Genomic DNA, 21,635 nt, shown 5'->3' on the forward strand with positions numbered 1-21,635 from the left:
AAAGGTAGAAAGACATTTTATTTCAGCAAAACTTTCCAACTCATCCACCATGCGCCGAGGGCATCCCTTCCAAGCTTCCCCGCCGGGAAGTTCTATTTGCTGTCTAACTAGGGGTCGCCACTCTGGCTGGACTAGGGTCAGCAGCCTCGAGGTCCTTCCTGCTCTTCTGAATATGGGGAGGAAAGGGGCTGGGGCGCCCGCTGCCGTCCTGGCCGTCTGTCTGTCTGACTGTGTGTCTGTCTGTCTCTCCCACACGCACGCACATTCGCACACACATGCACGCCCAGGGGGCCGGGTTTGCGGACGACCAGTCCCCAGAGTTTCTTCGCTTTCCCTGAAGGAGGCGCCTAAGCTGAGATCGCGCCAGGCGGCCGGGAGGGAGCTCCCCGCGGCAAGGTACAAATGAGGCCGAGCCCCGCGCCGGCCGCCCTTGGCAGGCGGACTCAGTGCGCGCTCCGAGCTCCCGCTGCCGCCGCCGCCGCCGTTCTTCCCGGCTCGCGAAGAGCTCTGCCTGGCCCAGGATCTTTGTCTCTCCCCCGTCTCTGTGCCCCCTCTCCCTTTCTTTCGCTCGCCCTCTCCTTCGCCGTCTCTCTTCCCTCCTCTCCCCATCTCTCCTTCCCTCGCTCTCTCCCCTCATCCTTCTCTAGCTTTCTTCCAGAGTGCTCCCCTCCCCCGGTCTCCTCTGTCACTGCCCCTGCCTCTAAACTAAAACGAGACCCCAGCGACCATCTGAGTCTCATTCTGAAGCGCTAGAACTAACCTGAGAGAGCGACCCGAAGTTTCTCTCCTTTCTCTCGTCTCCTTTTTTCTCTCTCTCCCTTTCCTCTTTTCGCCGTCTCCTTCCCTATATATCACTTCATTTTTCTTTTATCAATCCCCATTTACTCCTCTCCCACGCTTCTCAGATCCCTCCCGTCTTGTTCTTCCGTCTCCCTCCTTTCTGTATCACAGAACTTGAGAATTACCAGGGTCCTCAGTGATCCTCTTCCCCCCTCTCTCTGTCTCTCTGTCTCTGTCTCTCTCTCTCTCTCTCTCTCTCTCTCTCTCTCTCTCCTCTCTCTCTCTCTCTCCTCTCTCTCTCTCTCTCTCTCTCTCTCTCTCTCTCTCTCTCTCTCTCTCTCTCTCTCTCTCTCTCTCTCTCTCTCTCTCTCTCTCTCTCTCTCCCCCCTCACCTCCTCGTGCTCCCGGCCAGCTCTTGCTTTTTTTGCTCTTTCCTCCTTGTTCAGCTCTGCCTAGGGTCTGGAGGTGGAAGAATGGTTCCTGAAGTCAGAGTCCTCTCTTCCTTGCTGGGATTTGTCCTTCTCTGGTTCCCCTCGGACACCCATCCCCGGACCCGTGAGTAGAGAGAGGCATGGCATGAAGAGGAGAGCCGCAGGGGCTGGGAGAATAGGCTGGGCTGGGGGCGGCCCCTTCAGTCCCAGGTACTCTCAAGGACAGGAGATGGAAACGCACAGACTCCTCTCTAGCCTCTGTTCTGGGACAGAGGGAATCTTACTGTGGCCGGGAGAGAGAAAGTGAGAGCCAGAGAGTGTGTCTGTATGTGTGAGAGAGAGACAGACAGACAGACACAGACTAACAGAGGCAGTCATGGAGAGAGAAAAAAGAAGCAGAGAAAGGAAGAGAAGGTGAAAAAAGAGACAGCTATAAAGGAAGAGATAGAGGAGAAAGAGACAGACCAACAGACAGAGATAAAGAAGCATGAGAAAAAGGGAGGCAAATAAAAGAGGATGAAAGAGGAGATAGCTACAAAGGAAGAGATAGATGAGAAGCAGAAATGTCCCTTGAGACAGAGAGAGAGAGAGAGAAAGAGAGAGAACATTCACTGGGAGGACTACTCCAAGGCTCAGAGACAGGGGGATGGCCTGAAAGACCTTGTAATGGTTCTCCTTTATTTAGCATGTCAACTTTTCCAAAATGCCTTTCTCAAAACAGCATGTGAGATAGATATCATTATTAGCCCCGTTTAGCAGATGAGGAAATTAAGATTTAGTAACTTGCCCAACATCACACAGGCTTAACTCCAGTTCTCTGTCTGTTGATGAATTTCTTTCCTCTCCATAACCCTCTCCCCTTCCTTGAGGACAGAAACCATGACTGGTGCAGAGAACACAAAAGAGAGCATTCTGCACATAGAGAAGTAAGACTGAGGCGTGAGTTTAAAAGTACTAGGGACTTCAATGGAGATGAGAGTTTATGTTGGGGAAGAAAAAAAGAGACCACTTTCTCTAGTGATAGAAATCAAAGGATCTGTGTTCAAGGACTGGCTCTGCTACTTACCATTTCTATGATAGGCAAGCCATTTGCTTCTCTCAGTAGCCACACTTGTAAAGTAAGGGAGACTTAGATAACATGATCTCTAAGGTTCTTTCCAATGATTTAAAAAAATTAAACTGGATTCAGCAGGCATATTGGACTTGTTTCCCCAAATCCACCCAAGACAAATAGTTAACTCCCAAGGTCAAAAAGGGTAGGGGGAAGATTCATAACTCAATGAGATGTGAATATGAGAAAAAAGGATTTAGGCTAGATCTAAAGAAGGACTTCCTGACTTTCTGAGGCAGGGGAAAGAGGTCAGTCCTGGGAAAAGTTGAGAAAGAAGGCTGGTGACTTGGGGTGGGATGTCATAAGCTCCAAACCACCTATTGTACATAGGCTCTCTCCCTTTTCTAAACTTCTTTTTTAGCTCTTCTAATCAGCAAGACTCAAACAATGCTTAGTATATTTTGGCCAACCAGCATTTATTTAGCTCCTATTATGCACCAGGAGATGCAAAGACAAAAATGAAAGTTTTCACCAGTACCCCTGACTTCGAGCTCATGATATTTTTAGCAACAAAGTTCAGCTCTTTCAATAGATTGTCATTCCCTGAGGACAGGGCCAGGAAGGCCTTGTTATCTTTGTAATTTTCCTGCACTTAAGGTTAATTCTGTAGCTGGCTCACTTGGGCAATTTCTCAGGCCCTCAGTCTGTCAAAAGGGTTTGTCTTAAACTTCCAAAATTTTATCATTATCTAGGACCCTTCCAATGCCTACCTGGGTAATACTACCCATGCTAGAGAGACAGCAAGGTTTTGTGAACAGTGCTTTGGACTTGAAGTCAGGAGGGCTTCAGTGTGACTACTGCCCAGGATACTTACTTAGCTGTAGGACTTTGGGCAAGTCATTTTCCTAAAGGTAGCTAAGGGCTGTTTCCTCATCTTTAGAATGTGGGGTTGGACTTTTGAGGTCTCTTCCAGCTCTAAAACTATGATTCTATGACTTTTATGGGATTGGCCTCAAGACAGGGGGCTGATCCAGGTAACTTCAAAACACTCTGGAATTCTTTTTAGCATGTGTGCTTTGTTCCTTAAAAGAACCTTGCCTATTTCAGAGACAGAGACAGAGACCAACAGAGAGACAGACAGAGAAACAGAGAGAGAGAAAAATAATGAGAGACAGAAACAGAAAGAGATAGAGACAGACACCTAAAGACATAGAGAACCAGAGAGAAACACAGAGATAGAGGCAGACAGACTGCACACACAGAGAAAGACAACAGATAAAGACAAAGAGACAGGCAGAGAAAAACAGACAGAAAGAGAAAGATAGAGAGACAGAGATCTAGAAACTGATAGAGCCAGATTGAGACACAGAAACAGACAGACACCCAGAAAGACAGAGACAGATGGAGAGAAACAGGGAGATGGAGATGAGATGGGGGAGAGAGAAAGAGAGAGACAGAGACAGAGGGAGACAGAAACAGAGAGAGACACACACAAAAAGAGAGAGACAGAGAGACAAAGACAGAGACAATGAGAGACAGATAGACAGACAGAACGAGAGAGATAAAGAACAAGAGAAAGACAGACAGAGAGACAGAAGGGAGACAGAGACAGACAGAGAGACATACACAGAGAGAGAGAAAGAGAGAGAGAGAGACAGAGACAGAGACAGAGAAAGGCAGAGACAGAGAGACAGAGACAGAGACACAGAGATAGAGACAGAGAGACATACACAGAGAGAGAGAAAGAGAAAGAGAGAGAGAGAGAAAGGCAAAGACAGACAGAGAGACAACAAGAGAGAGACAGAGACAGTTACAGAACTTTGTCATGAATTGGTCACAGGGAGCTGCTTTTCTTTCAGAAAGACATTTTCAAGGCAGTTTTGCCAGAAGCCTTAGGACAAGCTGGGTACTAGCGCTGAGATGTGCTCTGGCTTGGCCTTACAGGGTGTATATATCCATCAAGGACGCCCTCCTCCTCTCAGCCTACTCAGGAGTGATGCAGCTGATGCTTAGAATGTCATGGCTGAAAGGGACCTTTGGGATCAAACTTCTTATTTGGTGAATGGAGGTTGGGAGAATGACTTGCCCAAGTTGATTAATCAGATTAGTGGCAGACTCTGAACCAGAATGGAGATTTCTTGGATCTCTCTCTTCAAAGCTCAATTCAAGTCTTACCTCTTCTATGAAGCCCTCCCTGACTATCTTCCTATACTATAATTTAGGCTTCCTCTTCTTTCTTTTCACCTCTATTCAAAGAACTGTAACATTCACTGTAATTTTATCATCTATATCTGGTAATATGGTATAGTAGAGAGCGCCGTGGACTAGGAATCGGGAGTTTGAGTGAGTCGCTTCCCTCTCTCTACTTTGGATCTCCCAGCTGTTCAATGAGTGTCTTGTCTAGTTCTTATGTTTTACTATTCTAACATTCCAGGTTCTAAGGTTTCTTGTTGCTTTAACATTGTACTTTAAGGTTCTTCCCAGTTCTAACATTCTACGATCTAAAGTTCCTTCCAGCTCTGACATTCATTCTGTCTTCTAAGATTCTCCAGGACCTGTGAATCTAATAAAACTCGAATAAGTGAAACCTTAATAATGAAATTTCAGACATTGTTTGATAGGTAGGTATGGAAATCATTTTAGGCAGGGAGGCTTTTTCTTTTCCCTGTCAGTCCCATGACTTAGGCTTCCAGCTACTTTACATTAGCATATTGGTCTTGGTCTGATTGTACAGGGTTCATTGTCCCAGGATGCCAGTGGTACAGGATGCCAACAACAGCTGTCTCATGCCTTGGAGAAACAGAGGCTCAGACAAGCTTTTGCCTCTGAATCACACAGCAGAGGACTGGGACAGGGTCTCTTGCTTCCTAGTCAGGTCCACATGAATGAGGAGGATTGGATCACCATGATTGAATCAGTCTTTCCATTTGTGACATAGATATAAGGAAAGGAGTAAGGTTGCAAGATAGATCACATCAATTCCAATTCAATTCAATTCCACATAAATCTATGAGGTGTCCATTGTGTGCCGAGCCCAGAAGAGGTACAACATATGGGTAAGACTAAGTCCCTGTTCTCAAGGAGGGAAAGACAGTCTGTTAGTACAGGGAGAAGCTCTTTAGAAGTCAAGGAATTGTTTTTATTCCTTGCAATTGACTATAGACCCTCAGGACCCTTAATACATGGTTCTTACCAAATGGTAACGGAAAGAATCCTTGATTTGGAACCTGGCTCTGAAACCAACTTTCATGGGCTAGTCCTTTCCCTCAGTTTGCTTATCTGTAAAATGAGGGTTGTGAGCATGATGTTCTCTAAGAGCCCCTCTAATTCTCAGGGAAAATCACCTGCTGAAACTTCAGGTCCCCTGTAATCTTCAAACATCATTGGCGATGGGTGGTCAAGAATGTTGTGCTGTGGGTGTGATGCTCCCAGTAGGTTGGATGTAGGTTAAGTTTTTCTTGAGTTAGAATGATGGGGAGGAGGAATACCACCTGTCTCTGTCATTTCACAGACAAACTCTTACCCCAGTCCCGGATCAAGCACTGATTCCGGACCCTGCCTCCTCCCCCTCCCTATGTTCCACCCCAATGTCCCCTTCCCTCCAAGAAAGGCCAATCACACCAAGTCATTCCAGGAGCCTACCAACTTGCACACTTGGTCACACTGGGCAGAAGGAGATTGTGCGTGTTCCTTACTTAAATATGGGCTCCTTGAGGGCAGCGACCTTCCATTTGCCTTTCTGTGTATCTTCAGAACGTGACAAAACTTGTTATATAGTAAGTACCTAATGCTTGATTAACTGAATAGGTTGGTGCAGGCTTTGGGTGCTGCTAAATAGGCAGCTTGGAGTGTGATGAGGGAGTCAGGAGTCACGTTTCTATATCATTTTTATCAGCATTCTCTTTCCCTTCAGCATAAGGAAGGAATCTCTACCTTCTGGAGGGAAACATGGCTCTAGTGGAGGTCTCAGCTGTCTTGTTTAGGAATGGGTCCTTCCGTGTGAAATGTGTGAGCTGGGAGAAAGCTCACTGAGTCTTGGGTGGTTACATTGGTGACTGTTCCTTGAAGGAAGAGGGGATGTTTAGTCTGGAGAATGAAACATTTAGGAGATTTTCTCAGGAAGGCTTTAAACAGTCATTGGGAAATCTCATGTCAAACAGGTTGCAGAAATCTTTGCAGTTGAGGCCTTTTCTACTCTGAGAGTCTATCTGTGATTATCAAGGAGAGGATAGATATTATAGCCTCTCAAAGACTCCGTAAAGAAAGGACAATCTTAAGTGATATTAAAGCTCTAGCTCAAAGTCCCTACCCCCCATTCATTTCCACACTTTAGCAAGATCCTGTGTCCCTTCTAGACACTGTGGTGTGAATGTCAATCACTGGTTTCTTTCTCTAGGGAGCTCGGATATTTATATCCCTAGTTACTATTGTAAAACAAAAGCTTTTGCTTTTTTGGCTAAAATTGAGGTGCTTGGGGAAGTGTATTTGTAAACTAGATTGCTGTGGGACACCAAATCACACCCTAGGCAGCTTTAGTGACAAAACCTAAATTTTAGAATCTGGAGACGTAAATTTTAGTTCTAGTTCTACCACTACTCGGATATAAGACTTGAGATACCACTTCCCTTCTCTGGACCTCAGTTCTCTCCTTTTTTAAATTAAGTGATCCCATCCTTTTTTAAAAATCAATATTTTTCTTGTGATATTATTAGACTTCGAGTCATAGAATAGAAACAAGGAATTTCCCAAAGAGCAGTGGAGAGATGGTGAGCAAGGGATTAAGCAGTATTGAACAAAAGAAGCCAGAGGAATGTATGTTTTTTGTGGGGTATGATAGTGAAGAAGAATGAATGGACTGTCCATCTGTCTCAGCATAAGAACAATGTGAGGAAGATCTCAGCATTTTGAATGCATCCTATGGTAAACTTATAGGAGGCAATGGTTAAGAGTTACACAGGATGTATGACTGTGATTTGTCTTGTTGGAGGCATCCCTCACCTTGATGAGATCACAGATCCATAGAATAGTGGATTGGATTGGGGACAGGGTGCAGGGAGACCAGACTGCCAACTAGTAGGCTGAATCTCAAAGAGGGATAGGACAGACAGAGAGTGCAGTACAAACTGGACAGCCCGAACCTGAGGATGAGTAGCAAGAGAGCAGGAGAAGCCCAGGTGTGGAGGAGAAGGCAGAGAACCCAATTTCTCCCCAGGCTGACTCACCTCGTTTCCCACATATATTCGGGAAGCAGTTGGGTGGGTGTAGTGCCGACTGGATCTTAGAAATCTTTCCGCTCTAAGCCTGACTTCCCCAGATGTCCTTCCCAGGCCCAGCATCGGTCTCTCTTTTCTCTGGCCGGTAGAGGTCTCTGTTACACACTCTCCAAAATGTGCAGAGCAGGCGCCAGCTGTTCCAGCTGTTGCACCTGTTCCCAGCTGCCTGGGCTCTCAAATTCCCCCAGCCAGCCGCACTGGCGCCCGCCTGGGCTAGCTGGAGAAGGACTGCCGCTTTGAGGGGGGCAGCTCGGAAAAAGGCAAGGGGGAGGGGGCTGCATGAGATCAGAGATCATCTCAACCATCCCTATCTCACCAGGACAGACTCCGTCCAAATCAGCTTCCACAACTGAAAAACTGCCCCATATCCAAAACTTCTCACAAAAAGGTGCTTCCAAGGGCTTTCCCTCTTTTCTGTGCATTAGTAAGAGAATGTTCCCCTCAGATTCACCTGAATCTTTAAAGTGATTTCTTGTCCTCCCATCCTCAGGAGAATGAGAGCAGAGGCTTTCAGCCAAGAGGCCCCCATAAACCTAACCACTAGCTTTAGAGTTCAGCTCTGTGTTTGTGAGAAAATAGGCATTTAGTTTCCTTCTTTCTCTGAGTCTCAGTTTACCTAGTAAAATAAGGGTTGGCCAAATGGTCTCTATGGTTTCTTTTCACTCCAAGATTCTGTATTCTTTCTACTAAAGTCCTCTTTCCAGCCCTGATCGTCAGTGTTCTTGGATCTCCAAGTGGAACTCTACTAGAAATCATTTATGTTGGGCTGATTTTGCAACTTTGTTAAGGAAAGGTGGGGAAAAGAAGGAAGAGAAAAGGAGGAGCAATGAAGAGAGGGGTGTTCATCCTAAGGGAGAGGGACAGACTACTACTAGGGGAATTCTTTCTTAGTGAAACTAGATGACCTCTAGTTATAAGGTTCTATAATGTAGGATGGGGAAAGGGAAAAAAGGAATGAAAAACGAGGGGAATGAATAGAGGAAAAGAGGAGAGGGAAATGGGGAGAGAAGTAAGGAAAGAAGAGAAAGGAGTAGGAGAGGGAGATTAGAATGAGGGCTGGGTAGGGGAGAGAGTTTTGAAAGATTGAGGATGTGAGTGAAAGAAGGAATTAGGAGAAAGAATTTTGGACAGAAGAGGGGGAGGGAGGGCAAGGGAAAGTAGTAGGGATAGAAGAAAGGAAGATAGAAAATGAAAGAATAGGGAGAGAAGGGAGGAGAAAGGAGGGAGAAATGGAGAAAGGGGAAAGCAGTGGGGAAATTACAGGTGAGAAAGAGGAGTAGGAATGGGGAGAAAAGATGAGAGGGAGCAGAAAATGAGCACAGATACAGGGGAAAGGAAGGAGGAGATTCAGGAGATGTTAAGAAAAGGGAAGAGCAAGACAGGATACTGGGTAACAATGGAAGACAAATGGAAGAAATAGCATAGAGAGAAATAACAAGGGAAGAGAATAGTATTATGGGAGTTTGGGGGAACCCCAGGAAACAGAAGGGACACTAATGGAATGTGAGTCTGTTTAGGATACCGTCTAAATGAGAATGAGTTTCCTTCATATATTAATTTTTTTTACCCCTGTTTCTATTCTTAGCCTGAGATTCCTTTAGTGGAACCAGTTTCCCATGCTGAATATAGACTATGGGCAGCCAGGAAAAGGAAGAGAATAAGCTTTTGCCTTCAGGAAGCTTCTTCAAGGCAGGAGAATATAGTCCATGAGATTGTCCTAATTACCCAGAAAAACTTAAAAGTATCAGAGAAGGAAAAGGCTGTTGGTTGGATTTTCAGAGTGAACTCCCAGAGTAGGTGAGCTAAGGCTGAAGCTTGAAGGAATGGTTATGAGAACATGGGATGTTATGGAGAGTGCTAGCTTTTGAGCCAGAAGACCAAGCTTCTAATTAACCCTATTAGATGAGACAAGTCATTTCACCTTTCCAGGAGGCAGTGTTTTCACCTGTAAAATTAATACGATTCATCATATTAGATGGCCTCTAAGGCACCTTTTAGTTTTAAATTCTTTGATCTAGTTGTGAAGGATTTGGAAGACCAAGCCAGACAGGTAGAACTCTCAGTGGACACAATAAAACTATGTGGAGGGTTCCAACTTTGGTCAACAGGGACTGGGAAAGTGAAGCATTTGGGTGGGATCATGATACATAAGTAACTTACTAGATGTAAAATGGGGATAGCATTTTCACCACCGGCCTCACAGGGCTTTTTTTGAGGAAAGTATTTCACATACCTATAAGTGCTATAGAAATGTGAGTGACTAAATTGATTTATCCCAAATTCTCCATGGCTTGGAAGAGGAAGAGGAGGAACATGGAAATAAGGTGGGGATAGAGTAAGGAGAAAGAGGTTAAAAAAGAGGAGAAGAAGCTAGAGAAGGAAGAGAAGAAAGTGGAGAAGACAGAGAAATTAGAGAAGAAGGAAGAAGGTGAGACGATCAAATAGAAGATGAAGGAAGAAGAAAATGAGAAGGGGAGATGGAGGAGCAAAAAGAAAGAAGAAGAGTGGAAAGGCAGAAAAGAAAGAGGAGGGAGTAAAAGGTGAATGAGACTTGTGTGTTCTGGAAAGAGGAGAGAAATAGTTTCTAGGTTTCGGGATGGAGGAGAAGTTCTGAGCATCTTTTATGTTTTGTTGTTCTGTCATTTCAGTCATATCTGACTGAACCCATTTTGGTATTTCTTGGCAAAGATACTGGAGTTACTACCATTTCCTTCTCCAGCTGGGCCTGGAGGAATTGAAGAAATTGAGGCAAACAGGGTGAAGTGACTTGCCCAGGGTCACACAGCTTGTAAGTGTGTGACTGGATTTGAACTCACAAAGATGAATCTCTTTGACTTCAGGCCCTTGTACCAGCTTTTCTCATTCTACCATAGCATATTTTATAGATGAATATGACCTGATCTTTGTCCTCAGGACACATAACTGAACCCCTTCCTACAATCTATTCTATAAATTCTAAGCAAATTGCACTGTTCTCAGTCTTGCAAGTTCCTGCTTCTATTTCTTTGCTTGTTGTGCTTCCTATGCCTGAACCTGCCTCATCCTCACCCTTTGACTGTTTAATTATTATTCTGCTTTTAAAGCCTTATTCAGATGCTATCTCTTCCAGAAAACCTTTCCTGATCCTCCACTGGTGATTACAACCCTCCCCCACCCTCAGCCCCCACTCCTAAGAGCTCAGTTCGTAATTCTCTAATATACTTATAAATGTGTTATTATTGTGTTTTATAGATATATGTTCTGTGATAAACCCGTAAGAGAATTACAGTGTTAATCCCAATGCTAGGGGAACTTTGAAGACATCCTGCCGGCTCAGTTAACTTTCCTCTCCCCCCTCAACCCTGGTACCAACATGGGTCACTGGCCTCTTGGAGAAGAGCGGTAGCCCTGGGTAAATCCCCCCATACTTTCCTGCTTAGATAGCTTGGGGAGAAGAAAGGAGGGAGACAAAGATTGTGGCAGTAGAGAAGCCTCCCAGGGTGAGACCAGTCCCCCATCTCCACCCCCTTCCTCTCTTTCTACTGGTTTCTTCTCTCCTCCCCACCTTGGGGGTGGGGGTAGCCTGGCTTGGGCATTGACTGAGGCATTCCCTCTGTCTTCTCTTTTATGAAGGAGGAATTGGGTGAGGGAGGGTCCGGTCAAGAGGGCCATGCCAGTTGGCACCAGGGGCAGAAGCCTTGGGCTGAGCAGGGGCTGTCCCAGAAGAAGGTGGGACTGTGTTCCTTCAGGCCCAAGCTTAGTCCTCTGCTGTGTTGCAACAGCTCCCTCCTCCACCCCCCGCCCAAAGGGGGGAAGGCACAGAGAAATAAAGACATTATTCACTCCTTAGAGAGTTGGTCTGGCTTTAAACATGTGAACCTCAGGCCCAGCAGGCGGCCCCTTCCCTGCCAGCAGCCGGGCAGAGATAAACACAGCAAATTTGATACAGCCTCACTGGAAACAGGATCCACCGCCTCTGCCTGGGCCTCCTCCCATGGACCAAAGGGGTGAACCTGCAAGTCCCCTCAGTTGCCCAGAAGAAAACAGACTCAAGGGTAGGCAAATTATACCATCTCCAGGTCTCCAAAGGGCCCTCCTGGGGCAAACATGGGCTAGTTAGTGGAAAGAACACCGGACTTAGAGATAGCAGGAATTTGAGTCTCAGCTTCTCAGCTTCTAAGTGCATGTGAACTTAAGCAAGTCACACCATTTTCCTATCCAATTGAATTTTATTTATTTATTTCATTTATTTATTGAGAGCCCACTAAGTACAAGATACAAGGAATATGAAGATTTAAAAAATGTCATCTCCCCACCCAAGTCTCTGCCTTCAGAGCTTTATTGAAGAGAAGACAGATGATGTAGACAGAGATAAGTATAATACAAGGTACAGAATATTGGAGGCAAAGGAGAGAATGGTTTAGAAAAATTTAAGAAAGGAAAGAAAGATACTTTCCTAGTTACTTATAAAGTGCTTAGTACAGTGCCTGGCATATAGTAGGGACTTAATATTTGTTTGTTACCTTTGCCCCAAGCTGAAATGAGAGATCGATTTAAAAATGAAGTGCGGACATTATTGTCTAATCTAAAACACTCATTTTAGAGAAGAGAAAATGGAGTTAAAGGATTTCCCAATGGGACATAGTTCATAAGGGGCAGATTCAAGATGAGAACTCAGGCCCTCTGTCTGCAAATCCAGCATTCTCTCCATAGACCATATCTGTCAGTTGGGAGGAGGGATGGGGAGGAGCAGAGGTGCTCCTAGGATCCTGCTAGCTTGGGCCTTCTGTGGTTCGAACATGGATTTAGGAATCAGGAAACAGTGCTAGACCTGGCTGTACCACAATTTTACTATGTCATATGGCCTTGGACAGGTCATTTCCCCTCACTAAGCCTCATTTTTCCCAACTATAAAATAAGGGGATTAGATTAGATGGCCTCTAACATCTCTTCCCTTACTGACATTTGATGATTTTGTTTGTGTGTCTCACCCTCACCACCATCCCACGGCAGAACTGGGACCCATGAAAAGGGATGTAAAAAGAGCCAGTCTGAGTTCAGTATAAGGAAATTTTCCACTGATATCTGTGCAATGTGAAGAGTTCTGGAGGAATGTCCCCCCACCCCCCTAATGCCATTGGAAGATTTATGGAAGGATCTAAATTAGGCTCATATAGGATGAAAGCACATGAATGGGCTGTAATTAGCATCATTTGAAGGAACTGATAAAAGAAGGGGAGCACAGATTCCTTAAAGTGTCCAAAATAAGGAAGGGCTTCCTAGCTATGAGAGAGAGACAGAGAGACACAGAGAGAAGAGATGAAGATAGAGACAAAGAGAGACAGACAAACAGAGAGAGAGACAGGAAAACAGAAAGAGCCATCTCACAAAAAAAATCTAGATTCCTAATAGAGAGAGTGAGATCCCCACTTCTTGAGGTGTTCAAATGAAGGCCATTTTACCCTCGTCTCCAGAATATTATAGAAATGATGTCTATAGAAGAGAGCGCTGAGTTCTTCCTCTTAATCAAGTGGTATTTGTCTCTATCTAAGTTGGAGGAGTAAGGGAAAGCTTATTGGATTAGACGTCAATAAACCTGTGCTCCGCTATGTGTTTTTAAATGTTTAGTAATTGGCACTCCTCCCCCCCCACCAAAAAAAAAAAAAAGTACACATGACATACTTTTAATTTTAACCTGCATTACTCACGTTTTCTCCTTAAAAGTCTAGACAATTAAGAAATCAATAAATCAAGCCCAGATTTGCAGTAAGGTGTAAGTATGCTGAAAATTTGACAATCAGCTCTAGAGAGCCTACTGGAGCTGGCTCCATGGCCCTTTTCCATCACACCTTGTGAAGGATCACTGTTCTAAATGAGAATCAAGAGAAACTCAGAGAATCTCCAAGCTTCGGAGATCAACCATTCTAGCTTATATCGAAACAGGAATCATCTCTCCAGTTCTCCAACAAACTACCAGAACTCTCTGCTCCCAAGGCAGTTCAGCCCAATTAGTAGTTACTTTCATTGTTGAGACAGACGTTCTTCCTTATTTCTAGCTGAAATCTGCCTCTCTGCACTTTGCAGTCAGTTCTTTTTATCCTGCCAGGTGAAGCCAGGTAAAATACATTAAATATTCTTTCCACAAGGCACTCTTGGAATACTTGGCCTTGGCCATGTCCTTTCTGAGGCTGATACTTTAAGCCAGTCCTCTCCAGAACCTTGCATACTAAGGCATGATCTGTATTCCCATTACCATTCTGGTCTCTCCCCTGTAAGCAATAATATTAATAATAATAGCTAATATTTATATAATTCTTACTATGTGCCTGGCACTGTGCTAAGCCCTTTACAATGATTAATTTATTTGATCTTCATAACAGCCCTAAGAGGTTGATGCTATTATTACCCTTATTTTACAGATGAGGAAACTGAGGCAAACAGAGGTTAAGTGGCTTGCTCAGGGTCATGCGAATAGTAAATGTCTGAACCTGGATTTGAATTCAGGACTTCCTGACTCTAGGCCTAATGCTCTATTCATCGTACTACCTTGCTGCTCCTGTTTAATATCTTGTCTAACAGTGAGTCTTTCAAAATGTACCCCTCATTGTACACAGTACTCCAATGAGTTCTTGCAAGGACAGAAAACAATAGGACTGTTCTCTTCCCTAGTCTTCAACACTGCCTTTTTATGTGCCTGGAACATATTAGGCATTTAAAGAGGTTTATTGACAAATTGATTGACTATAAGACTCTAAGATCAAGTTAGCATTTGAGATGCTGTGAACTTCAGGGATTCACTAGACCTTTCTAACCACCAGATCTTTTTCACATGAACTAATGTCTAATCATACCTCCTGTAGGCTGCTTATTCATTATATTGACCCAGGAACCCTGACAAGAAGGTCTTCTATAAGTCCTGTGGGGAGTCATGGAGTAGAGAATGTTATAGCTTAACAAATTCTTAATACATTAGAACTGGGATGAAGCTGAGATCAAAGAATGTTTTTAACTCCCACTCCCCACCCTTGAGCCCCACAAAGACCTTAGAGCATCATGTAACAGAGCTGGAAGGGATCACAGAATAGAATATAGAATGTCAGAGCTGGAAAGAATATAATATAAAGAATATAAGAACATGATAATTCAGTAAACAGTTATTAAGAATTACTATGTACCAGTCACCAGGTTTGATTCAGGGAATTAAAAAGATGTGACAATTTTTCTATTCTCAAGAAATTTACCTTCTTATGGTAAAAGAACAAGCACACAATTAACTATGAAAAGAGGGAGAACAATGAACTTTAAAAGGAAATACTCAAAGTATCTTTATTTTTGCTTCTTCGAATGCCTGGCTTCTAATAAGGTTCAGCTCAGAGACCTCATCCTTCCTGAAGCTTTTCCTAATTTCCTTATAGTAACTCCTTAAGAAGCTCCCCAAGATACGTAATCTTTCAGTATTCTAGGCAAATCTCTAAGACTCTTAAATTATAAAGATGTCAAACTGACTTGGTGGAGTCATTCTCCTTCCCCTGACATTCCCTATATCAATGAAATTACAGGTCCGGTTCCTTTACTTTTTTATATACATTTTTTATAATATGTTTTATATATGATACATAATATATATAGTCCTTAAAATAGATATTATCAATTACCATTTCTCAATTATTAATTAATTATTAATAGAAACAGGGCAACAAGTTAGAAGGCTATTCAAAGCATCTACTAACCCGAATTAGAATTCCATCTTAACAAGCCCTATAAGTCCTCATCCAACATGAGCAGATATATGAGCCTCAGTGGTGAGAGTTACAGAAAGAGTAATGGATCTGGAACCAGAGGACCTGAATTTGAATCCTTGCTCTGCTGCTTACTGTGTCACATTTGGGAAATTACTTAAACCCTCTAGACCTCAATTTCCTTATCTGTAAAATGAAGGGATTTAATGAAATTGGTGATAAAATCCCTTCCAGCTCTATATCTATGATCCCAGAAACTTGCTTAAATTCACCAAATACCTAAATATATCTTCAATCTACATTAAAAGCAGACAGAATTTCCAATAAGAAAAAGAAGAATCGTGTTCCATATGGTGCTCTATATTTGAAGGATCAAGCAAATGCCAGGAACAGATAGAAAGGATTGTAGAAATCCCAAGGATGAGGGAGCCCTGATCTTGGACCTGGAGATTTAGACTGGAGTCAGGACTCAGCAACGACTTCCTCTGCAAGACCTTAAACCAGTCATCTCCTTTCCTTCTCCCCCTCCAAACCTGAATCCATCTCAGCAATAAACTGAAATTGGGTCAGATCATTTCACATAAAGTAGGAGCAGCTTTCTTCTTCTTGGTTGGAGTTGGAGCCAAAGCTAGAAGCTTTGGAGAGGCAGTTTTAGGCTTAGTTTAAGGAAAATAGTTTCTAGCAGTCAGAGATATCTGCCATTGGAATAGACTACCCCAAGGAATAGAGACATTCTATATCCTCCTTCTCCTGGAGATCTTCAGTTGGACACCAAAGGATTTCATTATCAGGAGAACAGTCTGACTTAGAGAAAGGACTACAAAGAAGAGAGCATAGAATATTAGCCCTGAAAAAGATTTTAATGAGGATTTATTCCAACCCTCTCCTTTGCCAAGGAGAAAACCCACTGTGTCCTTGCCTAATCCAGAACTCTTTCCCCTTTGAAATTCTTTGTATTTGCTTTTTTATATTTTTTATGGGTACATATTGTCTCTCCTGATAAAGGGAAGATACTGTTTCATTTTCATCTTTGTAACCCTGGAACAGTGCCAAGCACATAATAGGGGAAGGGAAGGGAAAAGAAGCAAGCATTTATTAAGCACCTACTATGTGCCAAGCCTGTGCTAAGCACTTTATAAATATAATCTTATTTGAATCGTACAACAACTTTATGAGATAAGTGCCATTATTGTCCCCATTTTACAGTTGTGGAAACTGAAACATTTAGTAAGTATGTGTTGGTTGATTAATTATATGTCATTAAAGAAGGAATTTTTATTGAAGTATTTTTATTCAAGTATCAGTATTAGCTGATCTCTGAGGTCCCTTCCAACTCTGGGATTCTAGGATTTTATTATTTTTATAGGTCCTTCCAATGAGATTCAGAATGGCAGAGTGGATAAAGAGCTGACTCTGGAGCCAGCAAAGCTTTGATTTGAGTCCTGCTTCTGGTGCCTATTGGCTATGTGATCCTGGAGAGGTTACTTAATGATTCGGTACTCTAAACAACTCTCCAAGCTTATAGCTTGCAAAAGAGGTGCTTTACTTGCATGGATAAAGGGTGTTTCCTCACACTTATACCAAAGAAAACAAGGATCCAGTCTTGTCCCTAAGGGCCCTTCCAGGAGCTCCTGAGTTTTGTGATAAAGATAAGTCTAAACTAAACTAGTCAAGGAAGCCGCTCTGTGCTTTCCCATCCCCCAAAGAAGTGAATCTCAAGTTGGATACCTCAGGGATGGAGAGATAAAGCAACGAGCATTTATTAAATGCTTACTGTATGCTAGGCTCTAAATGTGACTTTATTTGTATGTTATTTGTATGAGAAGTGTTTTATAATTGTGTTCCTATAGTTCCTGGGTTTGCCTTGGCAGATAGATACACAAATATTTTATTTTGTCTACAGTTATTTTAAATGGAATTTCTCTTTCCATCTCTTGCCACTAGGCTTTGTCAGTAATATATAGAAATGCTGATGATTTGCTTGGGTTTATTTTATATCCTACAATTTTGCTAAAGTCTTTAATTGTTTCAGTTAGGTTTTTGGATGATTTTCTAAGATTCTCTAACTATATCATCAGATCCTCTGCAAAGAGTGATTGTTTTGTCTCCTTGTTGCCTATTCTAATTCCTTTAATTTCTTTTTCTTTTCTTATGGCTAAAGCCAACACTTCTAGAACAATATTGAATAATAGTGGTTAGGTTCTAGGTATACGAAGTTAAAAATAAAATAATCCCTGATTTCAAGGAGTTTACATTCCATTAGGGAGACATATCTATAAAAATATATGCAAACATATATGATATATAGATTGAGTCCTTTTTTTGAGAGGGAAAGTGGGATGGTTGAGTTTTAATTGAGTTTTGAAATAATGAAGAATTCCTATAGACAAGATGAAGACACCATCCTGAGGACTACTAATGTGTGACTGGTTGGTCTTTCCAGGCCCTGACATGTTCTGCCTTTTCCATGGGAAGCGATATGCCCTGGGGGAGAGCTGGCATCCCTACTTGGAGCCACAGGGGCTGATGTACTGTCTGCGCTGCACCTGTTCTGAGGTAGGTTGGTCCATCCTCCTCCACTGGACCTGGAAACATGACCATGGACACCTACCTAAGAAATCTCCACAAACAGTGATTTTTAGAGGTCCTGAAACCCTGCAAGGTCCCCAGCTATGCCCAACCTCACAGTGGAGGATCCTGTTCTTCCTGTTGGAAGTTTGCAAAGTGATTTCTTCCAATAGACCATAGGACCTTGCTAGCTGTTTACTTTACAAAGTGCTCAGTTTATATGAGGGGCAGTGTGCTATAGTGAAAGAGCTCTGTCATGCTGTACCACATAGCATTAAGGTAACTATGCAAGTCATTTCCCTCCATTCTGGAACTATTTCCTCCTTTGGACAAGGGGGTTACAGCCCTAAATTAGGACAGCTAAATGGCACAATGGAGTGCCAAGCCTGGAGTTAGGAAGATCTGAATTCAATCTAACCTCAGACACTTACTAGCTGTATAAGCCTGGGTAAATCACTTAATCCTGTTTGTCTCAGTTTCCTCACCTGTAAAATGAGCTAATGAAGGAAATGGCAAGCCTAATATCTTTGCCAAGAAAACTCCAAATGGGCTTACAAAGAGTCAGATTGAACAACAATAAACAGCATATAAGTATTGGAGTTAGCTCTAGAATCTGGGATTTTTCCTTTAATTTTCATTTCATTTCAAGCCAAATGTTCTTTTCACTTGACTTGAAATTAAAAATCCCACATTCTAGACTACATCAGTACAAATATTGTTTGTTGTTATTGTTGATGTCATTGTTGGTGCTGTTACCAGGTTTAAGACTTCATTAATCCAGGAAATTCCCAATAAGGAAATTAACTCTTTTGACACAAATCAGAACTTTCTCTGCAATTTAGAATTTCCCCTGGGGCACAGAGGGATTAAAAAACTTGTCTCAGATCACACAGAATATATATGTCAAAGGCAGAATTCTAACCCAAATCTTTCTGACCTTTAGATCAGGTCCTTGGTCTCATAGTATTAAAAAAAATTAAAGCTGGTCACATCCCATCTCTAACACTATTAATTGAAACAATGTGCTTTGCAATCCTTAAAATGTTATATGAATGTTAGATATAATTACAATATTCATTCAAAATATTTTTAAATTTTATTTTTTAAATTACATAATAATCAACATTTGCTTTAAAAATTTTTAAGTTGCAGATTTTCTCCTTCCTGCTCTCTCTTTCTACCTTTTTGAGAATGCAAGCATGTGACAAAATCAAAATATTGATTAAGCATGTTTCAGAAACTATGCTTGGTTTTGAAGGAGACACCAAATTTAGATGAATCCTATTCTATATTAGTTGGGTATGAAACACAGATAAAATGTCCAGTAATATAGGAGAAGTGCAGAGGAGGAATATAGAACAAAGTGTTCTCTGAGGTCTGAATGGGACAGTAGCACTAATCAATAGGTGGGAATTGAGTAGGAAAAGAGAAAGGGGATATTCTGCATTAGATACACATTATATTACTATCTGCATAAGATAGCAGTTGATGTCATGAGAGTGAATGAGTTTTCCAGGGGAAGGAGAGGGCCCAAGATGGATGCTTGAGGAACACTTAGTTTTGGGGTGATGAAAGGAATGAGGATCTGCTGAAGGTGATAGACAAGGAAAGAGGCAGAAGGAAAACCCAGGAAGTAGAATGATTCTGAAGTTGAGGGAGGGGAAATATCCAAGGGAAAAGTTTGACTGACAAATGTCAGAAGTTGCAAAGGAGTCAAGGAGGTGAAGAATGAAAAAAAAAAAACACTAGGATTGAATGACATTTCAAAGAATAATTTTAGTTAAGTCTTTGATATAGGAGTCAGATTGCAAGGACTTAAAGAGATAGTGAGAACTGAACAAGTAGAAGGTGGACTAGAGAGTTTTCTCAAGAAGTTAGACAGTAAAGAGGTGGAAAGAGATGGGATAGAGGCTGGATGGAGTAGAATGCAAGCATCATGGATGTGGCATGAAGAGTGGCTTTAGAATCAGAGGGCTTAGGTTGGAATTCTGCCTCTGGTACTTGATACCCTTGTGATTTGGGGAAAGCCATTTAATGTATTTGTGCCTCAGTTTCTTCATCTGTAAAATGAGAGAATTGGACTTGATAGTTAGTCTCTTCTGATGTAGATCCTATGAAAGCTCAAGGAATCATTATTTTTAAGGTTTAGAAAAGATACGTTTGTAAGCAAATGAAAAAGAACAAGTAGAAAGGTAGCCATCTAAGCTGCATTAGAGCTGAAGCATGATTCTGGAGAATGTGGCAGGGAACTAATCAATCAACAAATATTTATTGAGAACTACTAAGGAGAGGGCTAGGCAATGGGGATAAAAAAAATGAAAAAATCCCTTCTCATAAGAAAGTTGCATTCGAATGGGAAGATGATGAGTATATATAAAAAAATTGTGACCTAAATATGAATTAATAAAACACAAATATATACAAAGATTAAATATGAAGTAGATTTGGGAGGAAGAACAAAGTAACTTGGGGAAAACTAGGAGAGAAGTCATGAAAAGATAATGTCTAAGCCTTATCTTTTTTTTTTTTCCACAGTATTTTTTCTCAATAGTATTTTATTTTTCTAAACACATGTAAAGATAGTTTTCAATGCATATTTCTGTAAGATTTTGTGTTCCAATTTTTTTCTCTCTCTCTCTTCTATCTATCCCCTTCCCTAGACAACAAGCGGTTTGATATGTTTGTAAACAAATGAGAAAGAACCAGTAAAAAGGTAGACATCTAAGCTGCAGTAGAGCTGAAACATGATCCTGGAAAATATGGAAGGGAACTAATCAATAAGCAAATATTTATTAAGAATCTACTATGTATTAAGGACAGTGATAGACATTTTCATGTTTATCATGTTAAAAAAAAAAAAAAAAACTGTCCAAAAGGGGAAAAAAAAAACACAGGAAAGAAAAAGTAAACAAAACAAAACAAAAAGTGAAAATACTATGTTTCAATCCTCATTCAGTCTCCATAGTGCTTTCTCTGGAGGTGGGTGACATTTTCCATCCCAAGTCTATTGGAATTGTCTTGCATCACCACATTGCTGAGAAAAGCCAAGTCCAACCCAGTTGATCATATCTTGTTGTTACTATGTACAATGATCTCCTGGTTCTGCTCACTTCATTCAGCATCAATTCATGTAAGTCTTTCCAGACTTTTCTAAAATCAACCTGTTCATCATTTCTTATAAAACAATAATGTTCCATTACATTCATATATCAAAACTTATTTAACCATTCCCCAATTGGTGGACATCCACTATGTTTCCAGTTCCTTGCTACTACAAAAAGAGTAGCAGCAAACTTATCTTAAAGGAAAAAAGCAACCCTATCAGCCAGAGATAAGAAAGGAATTCAGTTCTAAAATAATGAATTCACAGAGAACTGATCCATCCATTCTGGAGAGCAATTTGGAACTATGCCCAAAGGGCATCAACTGTTCATACCATTTGATCTAGCAGTGTCTGTACTAGGTCTGTATCCCAAAGAGATCATGAAAAAAGGGAAAAGGATCCATATGTGCCTAAATGTTTGTGGCAAGGGACTGGAAACTGAGTGGATGCCCACCAATTGGAGAATGACTGAATAAATTGTGGTATATGAATATTATGGAATATTATTGTCCGGTAAGAAATGACCAGCAGGATGATTTCAGAAAGGCCTGGAGAAACTTATATGAACTGATGCTGAGTGAAATGAGCAGAATCAGGAGATTACTGTACACAGTAACAACAAGATCACATGGATCAATTCTGATGGATGAGTCTCTTTTCAACAGCAAGGTGATTCAGGCCAGTTCCAATGGTTTTGTGATGAAGAGAGTC

The 21,635-nt window shown here is 41.9% G+C and overlaps 1 protein-coding gene across 2 annotated transcripts in view; it reads left to right on the forward strand.

Moving 5' to 3' along the window:
* Positions 1–1,155: 1,155 nt before the first annotated feature.
* The window catches only part of CHRDL2 (chordin like 2), an 83,731-nt gene continuing 63,251 nt past the window's right edge, over positions 1,156–21,635 (forward strand). For both annotated transcript variants that reach the window (XM_051987114.1, XM_051987115.1), the window contains exons 1-2: positions 1,156–1,335; positions 17,697–17,809. In XM_051987114.1, the coding sequence (XP_051843074.1) occupies positions 1,254–1,335; positions 17,697–17,809 (195 nt within the window). In that variant the 5' untranslated portion in view covers positions 1,156–1,253. The remainder of the gene's footprint in view (positions 1,336–17,696; positions 17,810–21,635) is intronic.

Source organism: Antechinus flavipes, chromosome 3 (assembly GCF_016432865.1).
Source record: "Antechinus flavipes isolate AdamAnt ecotype Samford, QLD, Australia chromosome 3, AdamAnt_v2, whole genome shotgun sequence".
Taxonomy (NCBI): Eukaryota; Metazoa; Chordata; class Mammalia; order Dasyuromorphia; family Dasyuridae; genus Antechinus; species Antechinus flavipes.